The sequence below is a fragment of the Esox lucius genome, chromosome 18 (genome assembly GCF_011004845.1).
Source record: "Esox lucius isolate fEsoLuc1 chromosome 18, fEsoLuc1.pri, whole genome shotgun sequence".
Classification (NCBI taxonomy): domain Eukaryota; kingdom Metazoa; phylum Chordata; class Actinopteri; order Esociformes; family Esocidae; genus Esox; species Esox lucius.
The window spans coordinates 12,076,020-12,100,513 of record NC_047586.1 but is presented as its reverse complement, the minus strand read 5'-3'; the positions used below and the strand labels follow the sequence as shown (position 1 = coordinate 12,100,513).

Genomic DNA, 24,494 nt, shown 5'->3' with positions numbered 1-24,494 from the left:
TGTTTATACTTTTTTGGTTTATTGTCCCAGCTGTAAGGACACAGTAAAAAAAATAATAAAATGAATAAAAACAAGTTTTCAATCTCTCACAGAAAGTAAAGCCGATACAGCCTTAGCCTGTAGAATTGAAACCCTGCTGGCTAGGCACCCATAGTTCCTGGAACAGTCAGCTCTACTATCCTTCCCCTGACGTCAGTGCCCACGACACAGTCAATGTGCCAGGCAGACCTGTAACACTACACCTGCATTGCCAATAGGAATCATCTCACCCCTGAGGCAACATATGCACACAGACAGGGCTTTGTTGCTAATTTTAGAGTCAGGACTAGACTCCCTTCATGTGCAAAAACAACAGTGTGATCATTTTGTGTCATGATGCAATGAGAGCAAATGGTAATGAGGGCTTACGTATTGGAACAAAAAAATTATAATACAAAAACTGGAAACAGTCCAGGGTCATACTGAGATTCGTGAGGCAGGAAGCTTCATGCCAGTACAACACAATGCAGTAAGATGTCTCTCCATGACAGGCCAGGAGTAAGACAGTGAATGTATCCATATTCTTACTTGTGGAATCGTCCCGATCTATCCTCATTGTCAGCATAGAGGAACATTTTTAAGGCATAGTTTTCAATGTGGGCATTGCCGACAACTTCCTGGGTGATTGAGTCATTGTCAGCCAGCTCCTTCTTCATCTGAAAAACACAACAGCATCAAATCACACAAGAGCCTGTCAATTAAGTTTTACAGGCACATCCAAACTGAAACACAACAGGCTGTACACAGCAAGCAAAAGGGCAGCCAATCAACAAGGTCATTTTTCTATTAATATTTAATTAGACTGTTCTGCTCATCAATGTTTCAACTGACCAAAAAAACATGTTCCTGACAAAGTCCATATAGAGGGAGCATTTGTACTGTACTGTGCATGGACCATGTGAAAAAGATGGCTGTGTTCTCTCAGAGTAAGTAAGGCTTTCCATGGTGTGACTCACTGATTCCTGGGATGCAGCAGAGAGCAGACACTTAAATTCCACTCCAGTACACACTTATAATTAGCAGAATATAGCACAGCATAGCACTGTGGAGAGTATGTTCTCTGGAGACACATCCACAGATTAATTCATAGACAACAACTACGGGAAAGTTTTAACACAAATTTCAACAACAACTGGAGAATCACCAAAAGGACATTTCAAAATACTTCACAAGAAATATCATAGCCATTGGTAATGCCAGTGACACAGGACATAGAAAACTCCCTCATATCATTTTGTTTTAACAAAATCTTGCCTGCTACTCCTGAGCCCATGTTGTGTCTTAAAGGTTTGTAGTGGCCAGTACCCAAAAAAGCAGCCACAAAGCCCACTCACTACAACACAGCCAGGCTCTCTGAGATGTTACAGTCTGCTAGAGAGCGTCAGGTTTCCTTGTAAAATCCGTAAAGCAAATAATACTGGTTACATTTCAACAGGTGGACTCTGCTCTCCTGAATGGACTTACTGTCCACGTTTTAATGAAATTTCAACCTATCCTTTTAAAAAAAATTGGGAATACGAAGGAGCAGAACAGTACATCATTTGTGCTAAAGCATAGCAGAAGACATAACTTTGAAGTGTGGAGACTTTCTAGAAAAACGAGTCAAGGCTCAAACTCCTTTGCAAGATGTTTGTAATTGATGTTAAGGATTCAACTTGGATCACATCACTCAAACACTGCTTGGGTTCTCCAGAAATCAATTTTGTAATATAACAGATCAACAATTTTTAATTCATAAGGCATATATTATCATGAAAGGCTACATCTAGACAACTTGGAGGGTTTTGCCTTCCTTGCATAACAGAATAAGTGAGAAATGTCTATCTTGTGGACTTCCTCAAGTGAGACATAAGCAACCTATAGCAAAAAACAATCCTAGAAGACTAGTGCTAACCCTCTTCCGTTGCCTCACAACATAAACTGAAACGTCCTGCTGCTCTGGAGAGTTGCCTCACAACCCCTTTAAAATGGTGTCTTCTGCTATGCTTTGGCACAAAATACATACTGTTCTGTTCCTTCGTATTCCCAATTATTCTAAAGGATAGACTGACATTTCTAAAAAACATTTTGGAATATAGAAACATAGAAGAATAAAAGTCCTTACAGTTTTAATACTTACAGAGGGCATTGTATATAGCACATAACGGTTTTACCAGAGGTACTAATATTTTCCATTCAGGTTCACATGGAATTCCTGTATAGGACATCATAATAAACAGCTAGAACATCAAAGTGACTTGCCTGGCATTCAATGTTAAAAACACAAATTAGTAGGAAATCTGCGCACAGGAAAACAGAAAACGCTGTTTCTGTTGACCCTCAGTGTATCGCACATATAGTGGGAATATCTTCCACCATACCTTCCCGGTATAATGCTCTCTGAACTAAGTTATGCAGAGAACAAGGCAAGTGTGCTTCTTCCAAAGTCCAAAAAGCAATCAGCTGACTTGGTAAGCCATTGTGGTCAAAATTTTTGAGGATGGGCTTAGCTCATAAGAATGCCAGAGCCAAAGATGAAATGTCATGTTAATTATCCTTCCTTTGTACAAAATAACAATAATTGTTTGATTCCTTAGAAATGTGCTGCTTTAGTGGATATTTAACTTGTCATGAAGTGAAATTAAAATGATGCACCTAGTCTGGTGTGACAGTCTGGTGTAACAGTTAGTCCGGTGTGACAGTTAGTCCGGTGTGACAGTTAGTCCGGTGTGACACAATTTTTTTTCCCTTAACAGCCCTTTAAAGTGAATGTACCCAGAAGGTCCGGGCTCATTTCTGCTCAGAAATGCTGTGGCAGTGACATTTAATGAATCTTACCACGGCAACAGTTAAACGTGTTTTAAGGGACCAAAAGATCCCAGGGCTTTCTTAATTGGTTCCAAAATGTCTATAAAATCCCTGGGCACATGAGTAAACAGCATCCCCAACTAACTTCCTGCTCCCCTTTCAGAGGAAGACAATAAACCTGGTCTTTTGAACTCTGATGAGAATACGATGCTCTTAAAATTTTAATAGGAAATAAAATGCTCATATTTCTATAGACATACACAAAATTGAGAGCCAGGTTTGTCAGGTAAATTACATATCAAACTACCACTGCAATATTGAATGTACAGTCAAATTCACATGGTTGTCTGAAACGTGTTAGATACCTAGCGGCAACTGGTTATTCTGCATAATTTCCAACAATGTCAATTAGTGTAATCTCCATCTTTCATTTGCGGTATCTAAAACTGCCATGACCAAAAAGAGGGATTTACTCAAGGATTTCATATCACTCCCGGCTCAGAATTTGTATGGGAAGTTTCTAACATCATCATAAAAGCTACTCTGTCTTAGGACCTCTTCTGACATGCTTTGTGGACAAGCATCATAGTCATATACAGGAGATTTAAATGAAGACTGAGGGGTTATGTCCATTTCAAAATGCACTCATTCCATAACTGTAATTGTGGTTCACTCTTCAACACACTGGTATGTATAAGAAATGTATAAGACGACTTTCACAACGATCCACATTAGTACATGGATAACAAAACAAGTAGACCTAATAAAATTCAGAGGTACACAATTAGAGAGGTGTGAATGCCTGAAGGGCAAATTATATTGTGTCTTCTAGAAATGTGGCTTTTTAAATTAAAAGTAATTTACATTTACTTTGACAATGTTTTACCTAATTTAACCTACATAATCCTACGTCAGTACTTTTAACAACATTAATCACAAAAAACATCCTAAAACTGAATCATATATCAATAACATTACAAAGGTGTTGGCTAGTCAAGCATTGACGTGTATTTTACTTTCATAATTGCAAATGATGAGATGTAGACACTTTAATCATGTTCACAGAAATCAAATCATGAGAGGCTTTCTTTGCTGTTAACAGCTTTTTTGAAAGGCAGTGCCATAATCCACTTTTGAAGAGAAACTGAATACACCGATAAGACTGTCAGACTAGCTTTGAAAATAATCAAATGTCAAGACTCCTTCAGTGCTCTTAGCTGCACCAGGGAATGACGACATTCATTACCAAAATGTTTCCTTCAGTGTAGCTGATAAAGTATCTTACCGTTTCTAATTGATCCATTAATTTCACAAGAAACTTCCGACATTCAGGGGTTTTGCTGTCCAGTTTCATTCCAGTCTGCATGGCATAAAGCCGACCTGAAAGAGAAGGAAACATGCAGGCCTATCACGGATTTATTTCAGAGCAATATACAGATGGGTGACGAATTCAAGGAAAAACCAACATAACGTCTCATTAAGATGTTGGGCCACGAGCCTCTAGAACAGCATCAATTCACCTTGGCATAAATACCACAAGTCTCTGGAAGTCTACTTAAGGGATGGAACACCATTCTTCCAAAAGATATTCCAACTGGGTTCAGATTTGGTGACTGTGAAGGACATAGCATATGATTCACATGATTTTCATAGTCATCAAACCATTCAGTGACCCCTCGGGCCCTTTAGGCGAGGGCACGGTCATCCTGGAAAACACCACATAATGAACTGTGTTTAAAGTTGCTAAGATGCTTTCCTCTTGTCATTTTGACCTAAAAGCGACATCAAATGGTCCAGTTAAACATGCCACTGAGTATGATAGGATGTAAATTGTATCATGCATTAGACATGTATGGAATCATCTGCATTCGTTTTGTTCCTCCACTCATTTATTTAGTTTTCCTTTAATTTGTCACCTATCTGTGGAATAGACCTAGCTTAAAGTTACCTCGATTTTTTGAGATTAGGGTTTATTATCACAGCTGGACAATTATAGGTTGAGATAAATGGTGACTGGTGACACTGTTCTATATCTTACACCAACAAAGCCATTCGGGTTTTCATGGTGAAGTCTTTCAAATGGATGTACCCTAAATTGCCTGAGTGTCCAAATGGTCCAGTATGCAATCTGATATACTCTACTAATACAGGTATACTTCTTTCTTAAAAATGGTGCTTTCCATGAATGTTTCATGTTCCTCTAAGTTATGGCACTCATGTTTAAAGGGGCTGTGGAAATATTAGCAATATTGCTATTGTCCCCATTGCATCGTATCACTCAGCACATAATACCCTAGATACAAAATCTTGGTTCATGTTTTCAAAACACACTGACTCTGTCTATCCTCTCCTCTATGTTACTAGATCCGTGCAGCCTTTGATCTCATGCATCCAGGCTTTGGACTATTATTGCCCTTCTCAAAGTTTTCAGAGATTGAAAACATGCACACACCAGACATCTGGTGAGAGACAATCCCATGAGCTTTAAAGTCTTGCCCATGTGCAACTTTTGGATGCAAACGCTGAATGTTTGAGGCATTACTGCCAAGTCCAACAACTCCGGCTTACAGCGGTTTGGAGTGTTGCAGTTTCCAACCAACAAAGAATTCTCATAGGCTGCTTACCTTATTCACAGAGCTTCTATTGACATGTGATATATGCATAAAGATCTGGAGGAGTGACATCTAGGACTAGGCTGAAGACACCAGGATTTGTAACCCCCCCCCCCCCCACCCCCCACCGTAAGCTGAATTTGACATTTTGAAATAAAGTATAATTAACATAAAAGCAGTTCAAGTACTTCAGATAAAACCAGATATTTCATTTATCAAAAGGATGTTATTTATCAATGAACAGATTATACAGATTTGCCTAGTTTGACACAAGCATTTTAGAGTAACATTTTTTTAATGAGTTGTAAGATTACCTTCCATAATTTCCAGTTTGATCCAATACATTTGTGCAAATCTATTTCCCTTCCGTTTTATTTGTTTTTTTAATAAACTTTATGTTTGTAATATTTTTCTAATTATGTTTAACTAGCGTAATACAGAATTCAAAGATGATGTCTCAAGATTTAAAAAAATTATTTTGAAAGCATAACTGCAATTTTTTATGCAGAAAAGTAAGTACATCCTAATCTTTACCATACCAAAAAATTGCACCACCAACACAGGTGCCATTATTAGAAAATCATAAAAGAGTAACTAATGATAAAGATCAGGCGAAGATCGAAAGACATACCGGAGGCCCTCAATAGAAAGATTGATGCCCATGGGTCTGGGTGGGGGTTACAAAGCATTTCTAAGTACATTACTTCACTGCCCAATAGATAATCTTGAAATGGAGAAAATTCCAGACTGATGGCAACATACAGTGGGGAGAACAAGTATTTGATACACTGCCGATTTTGCAGGTTTTCCCACTTACAAAGCATGTAGAAGTCTGTAATTTTTTATCATAGGTACTCTTCAACTGTGAGTGAAGGAATCTAAAAAAAAATCCAGAAAATCACATTGTATGATTTTTAAGTAATACATTTTTATTTTATTGCATGACATAAGTATTTGATACATCAGAAAAGCAGAACTTAATATTTGGGACAGAAATCTTTGTTTGCAATTACAGAGATCATACGTTTCCTGTAGTTCTTGACCAAATTTGCACACACTGCAGCATGGATTTTGGACCACTCCTCCATACAGACCTTCTCCAGATCCTTCAGGTTTCAGGGCTGTCGCTGGGCAATACAGACTTTCAGCTCCCTCCAAAGATTTTCTATTGGGTTCAAGTCTGGAGACTGGCTAGGCCATTCCAGGACCTTGAGATGCTTCTTACGGAACCACTCCTTAGTAGCCCTGGCTTTGTGTTTCGGGTCGTTGTCATGCTGGAAGACCCAGCCACGACCCATCTTCAATGCTCTTACTGAGGGAAGGAGGTTGTTGGCCAAGATCTTGTGATACATGGCCCCATCCATCCTCCCCTCAATATGGTGCAGTCGTCCTGTCCCATTTGCAGAAAAGCAATGTTTCCACCTCCATGCTTCACGGTTGGGATGGTGTTCTTGGGGTTGTACTCATCCTTCTTCCTCCAAACACGGCGAGTGGAGTTTAGACCAAAAAGCTCTATTTTTGTCTCATCAGACCACATGATCTTCTCCCATTCCTCTTCTGGATTATCCAGATGGTCATTGGCAAACTTCAGACGGCCTGGACATGCGCTGGCTTGAGCCGGGGGACCTTGCATGTGTGTGGCAGGATTTTAATCCATGACGGCGTAGTGAGTTACTAATGGTTTTCTTTGAGACTGTGGTTCCAGCTCTCTTCAGGTCATTGACCAGGTCCTTCTGTGTAGTTCTGGGCTGATCCCTCACCTTCCTCATGAACATTGATGCCCCACGAGGTGAGATCATGCATGGAGCCCCAGACCGAGGGAGACTGACCGTCATCTTGAACTTCTTCCATTTTCTAATAATTGCGCCAACAGTTGTTGCCTTCTCACCAAGCTGCTTGCCAATTGTCCTGTAGCCCATCCTAGCCTTGTGCAGGTCTACAATTTTATTCCTGATGTCCTTACACAGCTCTCTGGTCTTGGCCATTGTGGAGATTTGTTGGAGTCTGTTTGATTGAGTGTGTGGACAGGTGTCTTATTACAGGTAACGAGATCAAACAGGTCTGTGAGTCTGTGAGAGCCGGAATTCTTACTGGTTGGTAGGTGATCAAATACTTATGTCATGCAATAAAATGCAAATTAATTATTAAAAAAATCGTACTATGTGATTTTCTGGATTTTTGTTTCAGATTCCGTCTCTCACAGTTGAAGTGTAACTAAGAAAAAATTACAGACCTCTACATGCTTTGTAAGTAGGAAAACCTGGAAAATCAGCAGTGTATCAGATACTTGTTCTCCCCACTGTACATAGGACAGGTTGTGTCACATAATATACCCCAAGCACTAACCGAAAGATGCTCACAGAAGTCAGGGATCTACAGGACTCTCTTGCCAGAATCAATGAAAGATGAGTCAAAAGTGGAGTTGTTAGGCTGCAATGCCAGACACCAATATTGTAAAAAAAAAAAAAAAAAAAAGCCTTTGAAAAAAAATTAAATCATCTCATATCACCTGCAAAGCAGAGGCGAAGGCATTATGGACAACAGAATAACACACAATGAAGAAAAAGAGATATGGAATGGCTGAGTCAAAACCCAGATCTCAAACATACCTAAATGTTGTGAGGGACCATAATTGCAAGAAAGCCCCCAAACATGACATAGTTGAAGCAGTACCGTAAATAAGAGAAGACCAAAATGTATTCCAGTCGATACAAGAAACTTATACAACAAATGATTACAGTTACAACACATTGACAAATAACTAATGAAGAGTTACTTCAGCCAAAGGGGGCAACACCAGCAATTGAAGCGAGGGGTGTAGTTGTTTTTTCCGCACTTTGAAATTGCATTTTATCTAATACACCCATTTAATTTAATAGACCCACACAAATCATTGCATGAAAGAAGAACAAGAGCAATGCTGTAAAAAAGCTGAAGGCAATACATATGCTTTGGGCCTCCCAAGGTCTTGAGGGACTTTCGTACAACCGTAATAATGAGCCGTATACAATCAGGACAAAGTAATCGCACCAGCTGTCATTTGCTACACCAAGTATGAAAGGTATAATCTTCTTAAATAAAGACAATACCTTCCACCTCCACATGTTGGCAATTTAAATGCAAACAGGGTGATGGTTGCTGCTATCCCTGAAGAAACAGCATAGCCAGCTATCTATGCCTTGAATGCAACAGGTTTCCATAGACCCGCTTGTGAATGGAAAGGGCCTGAGAGAGTACACAAGACGTCATCAGCTTCCATGTCCGAACCACCATGACTTAGAATAGTCCTTTGAAGGATTCTTTACATATATTAAACATTTTAATCAATAATACATCATATTTAAACTAAATTCCACCAAAGTATCAAACAGACTCTAAAATCATGACTAACTTTTCATACTAAGTTTACCTCCACCACAAATAACATCTATGTATGCCGTTTGCCACTGGCGGTTTTAACAACGTATTAGCCAGTAATAGGCTTTACCGGTATTTACTAACTTACTGGAATAGTCATAAGAATTGAGCAATTGCTAGTGAGTCTGCCAGAGCTATTTCCTTTCATGGCATAAGAACATATTTTTTTCTTTCATGGCAAAACAACATACTTTCTCTTTCATTCCTGAATTACATTTATACACTAACTATCAATAAAGGCGATGATAACTAACTTTTTCATCAATTGAAAAGACGAGAGAATCGTGGAAACTACCAGAAATAATAAATGTCGTGGCTCTCAATAGATTCGAACTTCTTCCACATGAGAGGCACTGTCTTTAACCACTATGCCACGGCATTACACGTTTCAGCAGTCGCTAGACTCCACTGAGGATTGTGCTAAACAGACAAACATTTCTTATTAGGTTTACCTCCACCATAGCGTCTATGAACTGTATTGCTTTTGCCACTGGCTGTTTTAACAGCTTATTAGCCAGTAATAGGCTTACTAGTATGCTAAGGTTAGATATGACTATTGTAGCTGGAAACGGCTTATTTTTAATGGAATATCTACATAGGCGTACAAAGGCCCATTATCAGCAACCATCACTCCTGTGTTCCAAGGCACATTGGGTTTGCTTATCCAAGTTTATCATTTTAAAAGGCTAATTAATCATTAGAAAACTCTTTTGCAATTTTGTTAACACTGCTGAAAAGCTGATAAAAGAAAAACTGGCCTGTTTAAGACTAATGGAGTATCTGGAGCATCAGCAATTGTGGGTTTGATTAGAGGCTCAAAATGTCCAGAAACAAAGAACTTTCTTCTGAAACTCGGAAGTCTATTCTTGTTCTGAGAATTAAAGGCTATTCCACGCGAGAAACTGCAGAAATGACTATATTGACATTACATGGTTATCTCCACCTCTCCTATGATAAGAAAACCCAATTCAAATGACAATTTAACATAAACCCCTGAAAGGCACAGGATAAGGTGATCAATTTATGAAACAGAATCCAAACACAATACAGAGACTACTTTTGGTTGGATGAAGGCATTTATAAGTGTAGTGTAGTAATATTACATCTGATGATATTTAAAAGGTTAAGCCAAAATCTGTTCATCATTCTCTACAAGGCAACCGAAAATTGAAGTCTTGCTAAACTCAGTGCAATGGATTTTGGCTCTGGATAATTCCTAAACAGCTAACTATAACCAAAGCCATGAGGATCAATTTGCTCGGATATTATATCGGTCACAGCACGTCACTGCAGTGACTCACAATGTCATCCTTTGTCAAGCAATCACACCAATTTTCCTCTTCTGAAACAATGCCACAGAAAGACCACTAACAGAGGATGCAAGGCCGTGAAAATAAAAATCAATCCTCTGTTCTTCAAGAGGAGAAAGTGCTTTGACATGGAAACAACTTATTTTGCAACATTTCCCCCATCGTAAATTAGTTATTAAAAACTTTTATTCCTTACAGTTTTTCCTTCAAGGAAACAGACACCATATAGACCTATACCAACACATTTTTATCAAAGAAAGTTAAAGCAAGAAATACTTCTGCTGCCCTATACAAATCTTTCAGGTTTCTTACAAAATGTTCATAGATGGGAGAGAAAAAAGCCTGCATGCTTTATGCATCCTGGACATAAATCATGTTCTCCGATATTTCTTGGCAATTAATGCAGTATTGACAGACAGTGGGGAAAGACGGCACCTGGACCACCATGGGCAAACTTCAATGCTGTTTAATGAGGACAAATGTGAATATGAATTAGTTAACTTCTGAATTGACTGGAATTTAAATGGAATTGACCCCAACCATGATGAGAACAGAATTGTGAATTCTGGAATGCTAGCCTGCGCACTTCGTTCTCTTCACTACAAGGATGTTATTATGTAGCTGCAGTTCAGTCTGAAGGCTGAAGTCCAGGAAGCAGGAGGAGTAAAATGTAAAAGAGAGTCTTTTCTATTTTCCATAGGTTTATATTGGAGCAAAGTGTCAGAATGAAGGGGCATATGCTAGGAGCCCAGTGACATGGCTGCTGCAGTCAAGAAGTCACCCAACCTTTTTCCAAACTGACCCTGAGGACCTACAGTACCATTCATTAGTTTTTAGTTTTGAACAAGTTGGTCACATTTTATAAACCTATGAACAAGCAGGAGAAAACACTGTTCAAATTTAAATGAAAGCCACTGCGTAGGTTAGGTTTGCTGAGTGCCGCCGAGGAGAGATATCACTGTGGTATATCCTGCTAGCTTGAGCATTCATGTGATACCACATAAAACAAGAACATAATTGAATTTCCACAAAATCCAGAAGGATCCTTTAAAGAAGGTATTGTCAAAACCAAGTCTACTACACATTTGCATTTCATTTGTGACATTTTTGCCATCCCAGAAATCCTCAAAAGCAAAATTCTTTAATATGCGCTAAAACAAGTAAATATGCCATATGAAGCTTTACAGCTAGTCCTATAGCAGACATGGCCGGAATTTCATGTTTTATGTTTTTAAGTTTTGATTAAATGTATGCTTTTATAATATTTGTTTTAATTCACATAAAATTAATTGAGTATGTTCAGACCATAATTTAAAATAAAGAGCACATGGAGCAAACGTGATGTGACTGTTGAGCAGTACAAAAACGGAGATCCATTCACACTAACGTAATAGCTCCGATTTATGTTCATACTGAACGTAATCGCAGTCTCCGATATAGTTCCATATGAACTCCTGAAAGGTACGGTTTTCATGAGGTAGTCACCAGGAACGCTTTTCCAACGGTCTTGAAGGATTTCACACAAGCGGTGAGCACTTGTTGGCTGCGTTTCCTTCACTCTGCTGTCCAACTTAGTCAAACCCATCTCAATTGGGTTGAGTGATTGGGCAGGCCAGGTCATCTAATGCCGCACCATAACACAACCTCTTGATGAAAAAGCCCTTACACAGCTTGGCCTTCTCCATGCATTATGGTGGGAAAAACACATGCGGAGATAATCCGTTCACCTACCTTTTGCTAATTTGGCTAATTTAATGAATAACGACTAATGGACCACACTTGGTAAAGCCTGCCATCATTGTAACCTAAAAAAAAGAGAATACAACAATTTAGGGTCCCAACAGCCTTGAGGTCTTAAACGTAAGTTATTTGTTGAATGCTTGACAGAAGAGGAAGCTCAATTCCTATTCAACTGGTTTCATCAAACATAACATATTAAATGTAATCCAATTAATTCAGGCTTAAACAAGGGCAAATCACAGCACTGTAGTACAGCTGCATCATTGGGACTATGAGTTTGAATCATGGTTGTGGGACACCAACAATGCCCAGGGGTGGTTAATATTCACCAGAACAGTGACTTGTCAGGCTCAAGCAACTCCTTGTGGTAGGTTGGGTGCCTACAAGCTCAACCATGGTTGCTGGGCAGTAAACGCGTTCTCCTCTAAGCAAATACTGTAGGCACCGGCATGTCTCCCGAGTGTGCAGAAAAGTGCGGCGAAAAGGCAAGGCCACACAACTAAAACAGGGCATGCTTGTGGTTGAATAAAAAAAATAAATGACAGACTTTCCTATTCAGTCAGATTTACATTGGACCTTGATGCTCAAATACCGAAATAAAATCTGGGCTATAGACTGCTCTGCACTCAAGATTTATAATCAGAAGATGTATAAAAAATAAATAAGGACTGCTCGACAAAACGTAACAAATGCAAAAATCTGTTTGACAGAAAAAGCCTGCAAGTGACTATGAGATTAAGTTCTACAGCCTTATTCAAAAGACAATGGTTGATTCATACATAGACATGTCAATGCTGACCTCCAGTGGCATGTTAAATTACTGGTCTTCTGTGATGCACAGGGCGTTGCAACACGAAACTTCCAGTGCGAAAGACCTTCAACCATCTTTGCTTCAATCCAAATTCCTAGACAGCCTACATAAATCATACAACATTGAAAAAAAATGTTTTAACCATCACCTGACCTTACCCAGTAATACCATTCTTTCTTTCCAGATCAATAGGACCTGCATAATGGGTACACAAAAAAACTGAAGAATTTATCCAAAGGCCACAATTTTCTTTACCAATTTCTTCTCAATTCTATCAACACACCCGTGCCATTCCTCTTTTCAAGGCCCAGGCTTGCAGTGAAAAAGGTCAGTTGTGCTAAACTGGAGAAACATGTTTCCCAGCATATTCGGCTAATTCACCTCACAACATGTACTGCCTATCCCATTCAGCCAAATGCAGGCATTGTCAGACATCCAGGCAGTTGACATTCATTTTTTTTCTGTACATAATGGCAAACACACATAATTGTTACAAAAAAAACTATAAAAAATTGACATATTCAAATATCTTTTTTTCCCCAATTTGATTAATGCACTGTTAATTAATTTTACCAGGTTTAAACCAAATGTCATAAATGTCCAAACGGTGTGACTTAACAGGAAATGTTATGGAAGTTAAATGTCACTAAACTAACAAGAAAATAAATAATTTTAATAAAAACATTATAACAAGAAAAACTCTATCATTTGATAATTCCAGAAATTGCCAGAAACTCTTTCGTATAACACCATGTGACATCAAACAGGAAAAGTTAAATTTAGAAGTTCCCGACTTATTTCTAAAGTAAATAGAGCCTATAAAATCTGTATAGTTGAACAGTAGTGCCCAAAAAATAAGAATTTTGTTTTCGATCTGATCCAGATTGAGCGAAATTGTTACATGATTATAGCTTGAATTAAAAGCATACCTTCAACTGTATGGGAAAAAACAGTCTACAAAGGTACTCAGAAAGTACATTTCTAATATAAAAAAACCAGATACACTTCTCAAAAAAAATTAAGGGAACACGTCATCATCACAGTATAACACCAAGTCAAATGAAAGTGACACACTGAAGAGGCAACAGCAAGACAACCACCAAAAAAGGGAAATGGTTTTGCACCAGACTATTCTCTCCTTATCCTTACTGACTGATTCTTCTCTAGTTTTGCATTCTGCTTGTCATTACTGGTAGCATGAGGCGATACCAGCAGCCCATTCAGGTTGCACAGACAGTCAATCCCCTCCAGGATGGCACATCCACATGTCCTATCACAAGAAGGTTAGCCCCGTCTCCCAGTATAGTTTAAGAGCATGGAGGAGGTATCAGGAGACGGGCCGTTACACAGGGAGAGTTGGACAGGGCCACAGAAGGGCATCAAACCAGCAGCAAGACCAGAATCTGCTCCTTTGTGCGAGCAGGAGCAGGAAGAGCACTGCCTGAGACATACAAAATGACCTCCAGCAGGCTATTGGTGTGCATGTTTATGACCAAACTGTCAGAAACAGACTCCATGAGGGTGGCATGAGGGCCCGACATTCTTTTGTAGGACTTGTGCTCACAGCCCAGCACCATGCAGCTCGTTTGGCATTCACCAGAGAACACCAGAATTGGCAGGTCCGCCATTGGCGCCCTGTTCTCATCAGAGATGAGAGAAGGTTCACACTGAGCACATATAACAGACGTGAAAGAGTCTGGAGACGCTGTGGTGAACATTATGCTGCCTGCAATATCATCCAGCATGACTGGTTTGGGTCAATGATGGTCTGCGGAGGCATATCCTTGGGTTAGGGTTAGCCAGCGGTACCCTGACTGCTGTTAGGTAACCTGACTGCTTTTAGGTAAGTTAAAACAGCTCATGATTTCAATTGTCTACTTCGATTTTGTTTCGAGTTTGAATCCAGCCCTAAATTGGTTTGTGATTTTGGTTTCCATGTCATTTTGTTCTCAACAAATTACACAATGTACAGTAAAGATTTTGATCTTTAATATATTTCCTTCATCGAGACCCAATGTTTGATTTAAGGATTGCCTTAATATATCAGAGCCATGAATTTATATACAATAGAATTATTATAAATAATCCCTGAAAACAGAAAATAGTGCAAATCTTTGTTGCAAAGCTGAAAAGTTAGGCTAGAACTGTCAGACTGAGAAATGCACATTATGTGAGTGGACTTGAATGGTGCTCCCTCCCCAATATTTGTTCTGGAACTTTTTTGTAGATAATTATTAGTGAAGATTTATAAAGTATGCAAATCATTGTAATTAAATCTTTACACTGATGCAATGTGCTTCCCAATGTTTATCAAAAACAGGCAATTGTTAGAGCGACTCATAACAACTGCAATTCCAGCAAAAACGTTACCTTGTTTCTAATTTAGCTGCATCTCGTTAGCCAACTCTAATAAAATGAAATTGCACAATTATAATGTAATAATAAATAGATACATTTCCATCAACTGTATGGATGTTGCCACTGAATTCTTGTTGTTGTCATTTGAAAGGGAAAACCCCAAACACATAATTAACTGGTCTGCTCTGCACAAGCTAAGTGCTGTCCCTCAGTGAATGGTGTCAAGCACTCCCCCATATCAGCCAACAGATAAATTGATCTGGCTATATTCAACAGAATTTTTTTTCATCAATCCTGTGGTTACATTTATATTTAGCAATCAAGCACACTAGAAACACCACCAAAAAAACAAGCAGTGTACACTTGACAGAAAGTATATAGGCTACTGCAAATCTTTTTATGGTTGCAGATTTCTCACAGATATAAGAAATGTTTTATCAATGCAGACAAAATTGACGTGTCTTGAGTTGTTTAGGGGGAAAACCTGGATGTGTATTTTACAACAAAGCCTTGGCTGAACACAAAACAAAAAATGTAATTCTGCGCAATAAGTAATTGTAATTTTTTTCTACAGAGAATAACTGATCATTATAGATGGGGCACCCTCCAATTTGGATGTTACTGTGCCGATGCAGTTGTTTTAATTGGACTGGATTTTCATTATTAAACAATAATGCATTTCCATGGGCCTCAATTGGCACATGAAATATTCAGTGTAATTTTGTATCCACAAGGACAGTTACAAGATTATAGAGCACACAAACCCAAATGGCTAATAACATGATCTAGATCCCACCTCCTTCCCTGTAATAGTTTGAGTTAGACCCCCCCCTAAAACATAGAGGCAAAACTTGAGTGTGGCTTCTTTGCGTTATTCCACCATTCATTTCTTCCATTCATTTCCTCAAGGTCTGAGTTTTTTTTAGACTTATGCTGCCTGTGTTTAGATACTCTTGTAAAATCTCTTCCGGATAAGGTGATGTTGGGTGACATATTTGTTTCAATTCACTCTACAAAAAAATGTGTTGGCAAAATACAGGCAACAGTATTGATAAAAGTCACCTTGTCCTAGTGATATTTACACACTTTACACACAAAAAGCTGGTGCAGTGTACACCTACACGAAACATAGACCTTGTGTTTTATGGCAGTTATGATGCAATTACTATTTCCGTCTATGAGTCAATTATAATCAAACCAGCCATGTGACATCATGCATTTGGATAGAAGTACCATCCCATCCAAAACTAACTGAAGTGTTTTTTCTCCAAACAGCTCTTACAAAACAGGCATTATGATTTACCATTTGAAAGTGTTAGTTCAATATTTTTGACTGCACTAGAGATTACAACAGACTTTCTAATCTTACGTGATGGTAGTTCCATTGTCATTTAGACTTTAATAAAAGGCATATTACCATTGCTTGGCTATCTGAACTCTTCATCAAGCCAAACATGGCACACATGCAAATGTTTTTGACTTGTTGTTTGTCTGGAGTCCGGATCTGACTACCTCACATAGGATACCCTATGGAGTCACAAAAATGACCAAACATTGGTCCCAGAAACAGATGACTTGGGCCTGAGGTAAAGGTATATTTTGCAAACATGTCACTGGCTGTATTTGAGAACAAAAATAATTCAAGTGAGCAACTCATTATTTGTAAGTCAGTCAGTCAATTTACCCATGACACACTGATGTTTTAATCCTCATGAGCAACAATTTTCAAATGCTGAGATGATCCAAATACTAATTGTGAGTTCCATCTAATTGGTCCCAAAAATAATGGGTTGGGCCAACACCAGAACAAACACAGCTAAAATTACATTTCGAAAATATGTAATTGCCTTTCATACCCTTAAGATGAGGTACTCACTAATAACTTTGAACAACATCCCACGTTAACATTGCAGTAACAGTATCAGACAAAAATATATAGCAAACACTTGTGCAGCACAACATTTACATTTCATTAATTAAGCAAATTGGTATTTAGCTTTGCATAGTATTACAGACCAGGCACTAAAGTATTTTAGTCACAAACAAACAAATGAAGAAACTCAGGGTCGGGGAAAAAAAATAATGCAACAGAAACAAAGTGTCCAAAACGATGGAGGCCTAGTCACTACAAGGCAGTTTCAAAATGAGTAGAGCTAGCCCCTTTCAGGATCCAAGAGTGTAAGACACAATGTGGTCTCTATAAGCCAATTTTGATTAGACGTTCAAAGGTTGGAATGTTAACCTAACTTAATTTGAACCTACTTTAACTGTTGTCTGGTGGTCTACCGCAAAAACATCCATAAGGAAAAGTCAGGCTATTAACCCAAATGTCAAGTACACTAGTCAGTATGTTTCTGCTGTTTTCATTTCTGGTTAGAATTTTCTGAACAATGGCAGAGTGAAACAAATTTAATATACAGTGGATATAAAAAGTCTACACACCCTTGCCAGGTTCTTGTGATGTAACAGAATGAAACAAAGATAAATCATGTCAGAACTTTTTCCACCTTTAATGTGACCTATAACATGAACAATTCAATAGAAAAACAAACTGAAATCTTTGAGGGGGAAAAATAAAAAACTCACAATAACCTGGTTGCATAAGTGTGCACACCCTTAAACTAATATTTTGTTGAAGCACTTTTAGATTTTATTACAGCACTCAGTCTTTTTGGGTAGGAGTCTATTAGCATGGCACATCTTGACGTGGCAATGTTTGCACACTTGTCTTTGCAAAATCGCCTGGGCACAGCCCTCTTCAGATCACCCCACAGATGTTCAATTGAATTCAGGTCTGGGCTCTGGCTGGGTCATTCCAAAACGTTAATCGTCTTCTGGTGAAGCCATGCTTTTGTGGATTTGATGTGTGCTTTGGGTCATTGTCGTGCTGAAAGGTGAACGTCCTCTTCATCTTCATCCTTCCAACGGACGCCTGAAGGTTTTGTGCCAAAATGGCCTGGTATTTGGAACTGTTCATAAATCCCTCCACCCTGCCACCACCATGCTTCACTATGGGTATGGTGTTCTTTGAGGAATGTGCAGTGTTGTTTTTGTGTCAAACATACCTTTTGGAATTATGGCCAAAATTGCAACCTTGGTTTCATCAGACCATAAAACATTTTGCCACATGCTTTTGGGAGACTAGATGTTTGTTTTTGCAAACTTCAGCCAGGCTTCCATTAAAAGTGGAAAACGTTCTGACGTGATTTATCTTTGTCTCATTCTTTTACATCACAAAAACTTGTGATGTGTAGACTTTTTATATACACTGTACATCCCGAAATTGGGAGGAAATTCACTTTGTCAGTTGCATTCAGCTAATAGTTAAACTTTTTTTAATTATGTCAGGACTATAAAAATACAAACCAAATACACAAGCCAAAAGAACAATTAACTGAAATACTAATCCCGCAAACTCGAAAAAGGGCTCTGCATTATTACACCCATAAAATCTTCCATACAGGATTTTTCTCGACTTCAAATAATGTCTGTAAGTCTGCATTTCTTGTAGGCTTGCACCACCCCTGCGTTTTGATAACTGTAAATATATATATAGGACAAGGAGACGTATTTGTGAAATAAAAACTATTTTGTTTTGCGTTTGTTTGAGGCGCAACACCAACCACACCTGAATACAACATTGAATGTCCACTACAAAATCTTTGTAACAAAACGTTTTGCAACCAAACCCTTTTGTTAGTTCGGCGTTGTTATTGTCACGACTGACGTTAGCTAGGCTAACAACATTAGTTAGCAACAGTACATAGCATAGCAGGCTCCAGCTAATAATCGAAGTTAACATTACGCTTCAAATACCGCACTTATCAATCATCAATAGCTAGCTAACTAAGTAGTTATAGCTAGTAAATAATACGTTAGCTTCCTACTTAGCCATTTGAATTGACAGTTTCTATGCCCATAACTGTTCTAGTTAACAAACGAACATAGACAATACATGTAGCTATCCTTCAGTCTATGGCAAGCAGGTGAACCTAGCAATAATAACAAAAACTTACAGTAGTAAGCAACCACAGGATCCCTCTTCTCATGTTCCTGCGCGGTTCTAAGATGGTGTTGAATCGATTTTAGTTGCGGTGGGAGAGCCATCTCTAAAAATGTTAATGATACTATGACAGACTTATCAATAAAAGCAAGGTAATAGAATGCTGTAGTACCTTGCACTGAAAAATTCAACTAGCTAGCTCTCAAAAAACTTATCTTCGCACTGAATTCTTCCGCTTCCCTGTTCACCAAGTCTAGCGCCATCTGCAGGAAAGGAGGACTCAATGCAAAAAACAGCATAATTTGAACTGTTTGGTCATTTGCAGTACTGCACTACATTCTTTGTGTGGTGGCCAACATAATTATTTTTTATGTGATCATTTGAATATTAATTGACCCGAATGATTGTGGCATACATGTGTAACAAGTCTGTATGCAACTCAGTTATAGATTTTGAACAACACAATGATCACATTGTACATATTATCATAATGCACACAGGTTATGTATGGAGAGAAAGCAGGCCATCAAGTAGACTGTAGAAAGGCTTTAAAAATACAAATGCCTGTTAGTACAAAAAAGTACTACCTAAAATAAACATGTTCAATCAATCATCTTACTAACACGTTTAGACACGTTTAGAACATGTTTTATCTTATAACACTAAGTGGCACTGAAAGATTTGTGAGCAATGACGTACTTTGAAAAAATATATTATCTTACAATATAAGTTGGTCATAAAATGTGCCCCTTTTTATTAAACAAAGCTGAGAAGTAGTATGCATTTTATAAAGTACACATCAGAAAGTTCAAACAGACAGACTATATGGAAAATTAAGTTAATTTCAATTCCCCTAAACAAATAAACAATACAACTAAACATTAGTAAAAAAACATACTAAACAAATAAGAATGTAAGTCCTTGTGGGGTATGTCATAATGCAGGATAAATGACTGCCAGGTAGATATTCATAGTAGATATTCATATTTTCTTTAAAGCCCGGAGTTTCTGATGTAAAGATAAACCTGAAATTAGCTCAAATCAAGTTAATATCTCTTTGAAACATATAATAAGCAGCATTTCAGACTGAGTGTGTATCGGAATCAGCTTGATAACTAATTGATCCCACTTGCCAAAAATACTCCTCCGATTTAATATAATTGCTGCTTTTTAACAGTTACCTCAGCTTATTGTACAAAATGTAAGAGGCAAACTTTAAAACCATCCATCTGTCACAAATACCAGAAAGCAAATATGCCATATTGTACCTGAGATGATACATTTAGCTGAAAGTAATAACAAAAGTTGGATGGATGCCTGATAACAACTTACAGATACAAAACAAAAGAGGTAATCATTTTCAGTACAGCTACAACACAGGGTTAAATCAGAAGCATTATACTACAAGCTTGAAATGGGTTCTGAAAACAGTCATTTGGGTTTCCAATTCTACTGTGACCAGCACACTTATCAGTAATTACACTTAAACTTATATTGGTATGCAGGACTGCATGATAAATCTGGTAGCATAGAGCCCCAACATTTTGTAATTGAGTGTATTCAGTATTTCAAACCTTAATTTTTTAATAATCAAATGATATGTATCAAAATTGTTGAAGTTAGGGCTAGTTCTGTATTTAATGCTAATTTAATATTATAATGCGTAATTGACAATAATAAAGTCCAATATAGAAATTTAACCTATGCTCCATTACAAGTAATTTTGCCTGACATTTTTTGTCTGTAGGCCCAGTTCAATGCCTGAAAATGAACCCCTTTTTTAAGCTCGTGTCATAGGGTATAAGGGTGATACCCTTGATGTCATGACATTGACCATATGTGGAACTGGACAAATTGACAACATTGTTGTGGTATTAGGTTTACCTTTAGGCTCCTAGAAGATTACAACAATGCCATATTACTTTTAACCGTGTACAAAAACTCCTAAGAAAGTCAGTGGAAAATAACTAGAATTGTTGGTAACAAGCTTCTTTCTAACTTGGGCCAATGATGGAAAACTGCATATAATAGTACCACAGAGAGACAGGGTGCCAGATAGCCTACCAGACTTAAAAATCTGAAGCATCAGTTCATTATTTCCACTCCCCATGGGGAGAGGAAGCCCAGTGGGTGGACAATGGAAGCCCATAGAACAAGATGGAACTGAGCTGACATTCTGACGATTTTTCTCATTGATTAAACATCTGATCTCAAAACTGATTCTTGTTTCCAAAATTTAAATTTTACAAACAGCGTGGACTAGGTTTTTAGGCTCAACCCTTTGCCAAACATTCCAAAGAATATTTTCTGCAAGGGGTGCAAGGTGAATAGCACAAACACTTCACGGAGTGGGTGCTTCCTAACAGGAACATGCTAAAATGTGCCAATACTGCCCAATAGGATCTCACTAGCTGGTGCTTGACTCTACCTACATCCTTTCCTAAGTTCTGCCCACAGCTTCACTAGCCTTCAACTGGAAACAACAGCTTGTGGTCAACCTTGATTTAGCTATAAAAATCTGTAATCGTATGTTAGTGTTTCACGGTACACAAAAGATTCTTAAAATGACAAACCATTTTGATCTCTATTTTTTTTTTAACAACAAAGTGTCTTTTGATGGAAATTGCTACATTGAACTTATCACTGACGTTTTACCATAAGACATTAACAGTATGCATCAGTGATTTCTCTGCAACTTTCCGTAGAGGCAGAATTGTTTGTGGTACCAGTGCACATATTCAGTAGATCCGCCACTTTGTATAGCCATTAGCGATGCTAATGATAATCATCTTACGGTAGATGGAAAGGCTTTCCAAAAAACTTTTGAATTAAAGGTTAATTACAAAATAGATTATGCCTTCTTGGGAGAATCATTCTAATTGGAATGAATCAAGTGGACATTTTTTTCTGCAAACTCTATGTGAACAACTTAAATTAAAGGGTCAAAAGTGATTCTCTAATATGCTTTTCAGCATTGTTATGGATGCAAAAGGTCCAATTTCATAATTTTTTATCATGCTTAACGTGTGATTTTGAAAGCAATGACCGGACAAATCAGGGAAAATAAATGGTTTTCTCCTAGTTTATCATATTGGTATTGAGTTTTGTTTTTGGTACCGAATATTGTGATTTTAAACCTAGAATTAGTATTGAATTCCAAATTCTAGTATCGGGACAACACTAAAATGCATGTCTCCAACAGAGAAAAATCAGAGGTATGTCGTTTACGGCCCTTGTTTTCATGATAGACCTGGATGAGACAAACAGACATTAGAAATTGACCTATAACTCTGTAGTAATTTACATACAGGTCATTGATTGGTTAAGTAACCCAATCTCCTACAGAGTATCTCAAATATCTCAGCAACACACAGCAGCACTGTGATCACAGTGAAAGTGTACATTGCACTTAGAAAGATGGTCTTTTCAAAGTGTTCCGGCACCATGCATTTGGTGACGTTGAACATCTTTTCTAGGGCACTGGCATCACACATGTAGAGCGGGTGAACCTGGAAACCAAAGAGATGGCTCTGTAGCCAAAAAGCAATGACTTCCAGAATAATTCTTAGAAGGACAGAGATGATGTAAAAGACAGTGTATATAGGTCTCTGAAGGATTTCCTCCTGGTCAATGTTTTTACATGCAGCATATAGATGAAATACCGCTCCAGGGACTAAAACAGTTACCAGTTGCAATGCCCAGAACACCTGCAAGCAGAAGAATATTCTGGTTATGGGCAGGTGATTGCAAAAACAGCCTATTCACATGTCCACATTGAATAACAGCACAGATTTCGTTCCTTCTATTCATGACTGTGTTATTCACATTGACATTGACTGAAACTAAATGATGGGAATACGTCCTACTGGGTTTCTATTACAAAAACACAAATCTGTTGCTCTCAGTTTTTTTTCTCCACACCCAAATTAAACCAGGTTGTCTCAGTCAAGACCTAATATTAGCATTTCAAATTAGTTTTGTTGAAATGTGTATCTAAAAGAAATATCAACATATTGTATATATCAACAAGTTGGCTTGTTCAATTGTTTGAGACCACAAAATATGTTAAAATGTACTGCTATACCTGTATCTCTATGCAATTTAATACAATTATTTACCACACTTTCTGTCTGGTATTAGTGGTTTATATTTGGAATTATACATGGATTATTTATCCTTTTTTTTTTTTTTTTATCAGATACGCAATCAATTAAAAGCATTTTTACAATATTTCAGTGGTACAGATTTGGTCTGTGAACCACAAGTTAAGAATCACTGATATAAATGTTCTTGTAATTGATCACGTGAAAAGAACAATAAAGTCCCATTGCAACAGTAAAGTGTAAATTGGTTATCTCAGATTCTTATGTTGGTTATTTTCACATTGGTAATTGGTCAAATTACACAATGTCTGAGGATTCTAACAGATTGCCAACGGATTTGTCTGGCTGGACAGGATGGAAAATCTAATGTGTGATAATTTAATGCAGAATGCTGTCTTACCTGAGGTGTTATCGGCCTAAACTGGTTGTAACAGTAGAGGTTTAACTCCCTCCTGTCTGGATCGCAGCTGAAATGGAGAGCTTCATTACCATACACTGCAAAGCCCAGGACACCCAGAAAGAACATCCGAACAGAGCCAAAAAAAAGCGTGTGGAACTGGCCTATCACCGTTGGAGGCCTGAGCTAAAACACAAACACAGAAAAGGGCTTAAAAACAGAATTTGTTAATAAAGGATAAACAGATTGCAGAACAGGTTATTCATTGGATACACACCATCTCCATCAAATAAAGCATATGAACCACTTATCAGATTTAGATGGAACAGCTTGAAGAATGTTTATAAATATGTAATGCATGAAATAAAGTAATAAGGTACAGATGTGCCATGGTTTTAACAAAATTACTTAATTAAAGTATTTGCTATATTTACACTGTTATTATATTCTGAAAACAAATACATTATTACATACACTCTGTATGCTACAGTAAGATAGATAAATAATTCAGAGAACTCACTGGGCTCAAAGTGACCACGACCATCGTCCAATATTCTATATATTCTTGGTATCACCATACTTACACATCCTTCGTAAAAGTTCTTAATGTAGTTTAAAGACATGACTTGGCTGCTATTCTCCCAGTTCCATTATATTGTAACCCGTGGCCCTCATTGCCAATCTGCTGGCATCAGGCAAAGCCAACTATAATTCTGAAGCTCCTAATGACCTTTTGCCGGTGAAAGCCCTTGTCAGTGCATATTTGTCTTTTATCCGCGGTGCCTTCATCAATTTACTCACTCAGTAGAAAAAAAGACAACAGAAAGGAAAAACAAAGGCATGGGGCATGTGGTCGGCACATAATCCCCATTGAACTAAGTCAGCGAAAAAACAACTCTTGTAAAACACAATGGGGT

General features: G+C 37.9%; 2 protein-coding genes across 3 annotated transcripts in view; both read right to left on the bottom strand.

Moving 5' to 3' along the window:
- The window catches only part of vta1 (vesicle (multivesicular body) trafficking 1), a 34,664-nt gene extending 15,322 nt beyond the window's left edge, over positions 1-19,342 (bottom strand). The window contains exons 1-3 of one of the 2 annotated variants that reach the window (XM_010882583.5): positions 19,091-19,342; positions 4,112-4,206; positions 568-695 (exon numbers count right to left, since the gene is read on the bottom strand). In XM_010882583.5, coding sequence (XP_010880885.1) covers positions 568-695; positions 4,112-4,206; positions 19,091-19,181 — 314 coding nt within the window. In that variant the 5' untranslated portion in view covers positions 19,182-19,342. Of the gene's footprint in view, positions 1-567; positions 696-2,280; positions 2,299-4,111; positions 4,207-19,090 lie in introns of those variants that run through there. The other variant, XM_010882584.5, reaches the window with a different exon arrangement.
- Positions 19,343-22,388: 3,046 nt separating this feature from the next.
- cx23 (connexin 23) lies at positions 22,389-24,200 on the bottom strand. Its single transcript, XM_010882582.1, has 3 exons — positions 24,162-24,200; positions 23,581-23,763; positions 22,389-22,784 (listed from the first exon to the last, which is right to left on the bottom strand). Exons 1-3 carry the CDS (start codon positions 24,198-24,200, stop codon positions 22,389-22,391), a joined length of 618 nt encoding a protein of 205 aa, XP_010880884.1.
- Between the last annotated feature and the right edge of the window lie 294 nt (positions 24,201-24,494).

What these genes read in the sequence shown, in the direction of transcription:
- cx23 (XM_010882582.1), bottom strand. Translation starts at nt 24,200, where the DNA reads ATGTCTTTAAACTACATTAAGAACTTTTACGAAGGATGT. An exon ending in AGAACTTTTACGAAGGATGT is followed by an intron (nt 23,764 to 24,161) that starts GTAAGTATGGTG and finishes TTTGTGTTTTAG; the next exon opens with CTCAGGCCTCCAACGGTGAT. An exon ending in TTAGGCCGATAACACCTCAG is followed by an intron (nt 22,785 to 23,580) that starts GTAAGACAGCAT and finishes TTCTGCTTGCAG; the next exon opens with GTGTTCTGGGCATTGCAACT.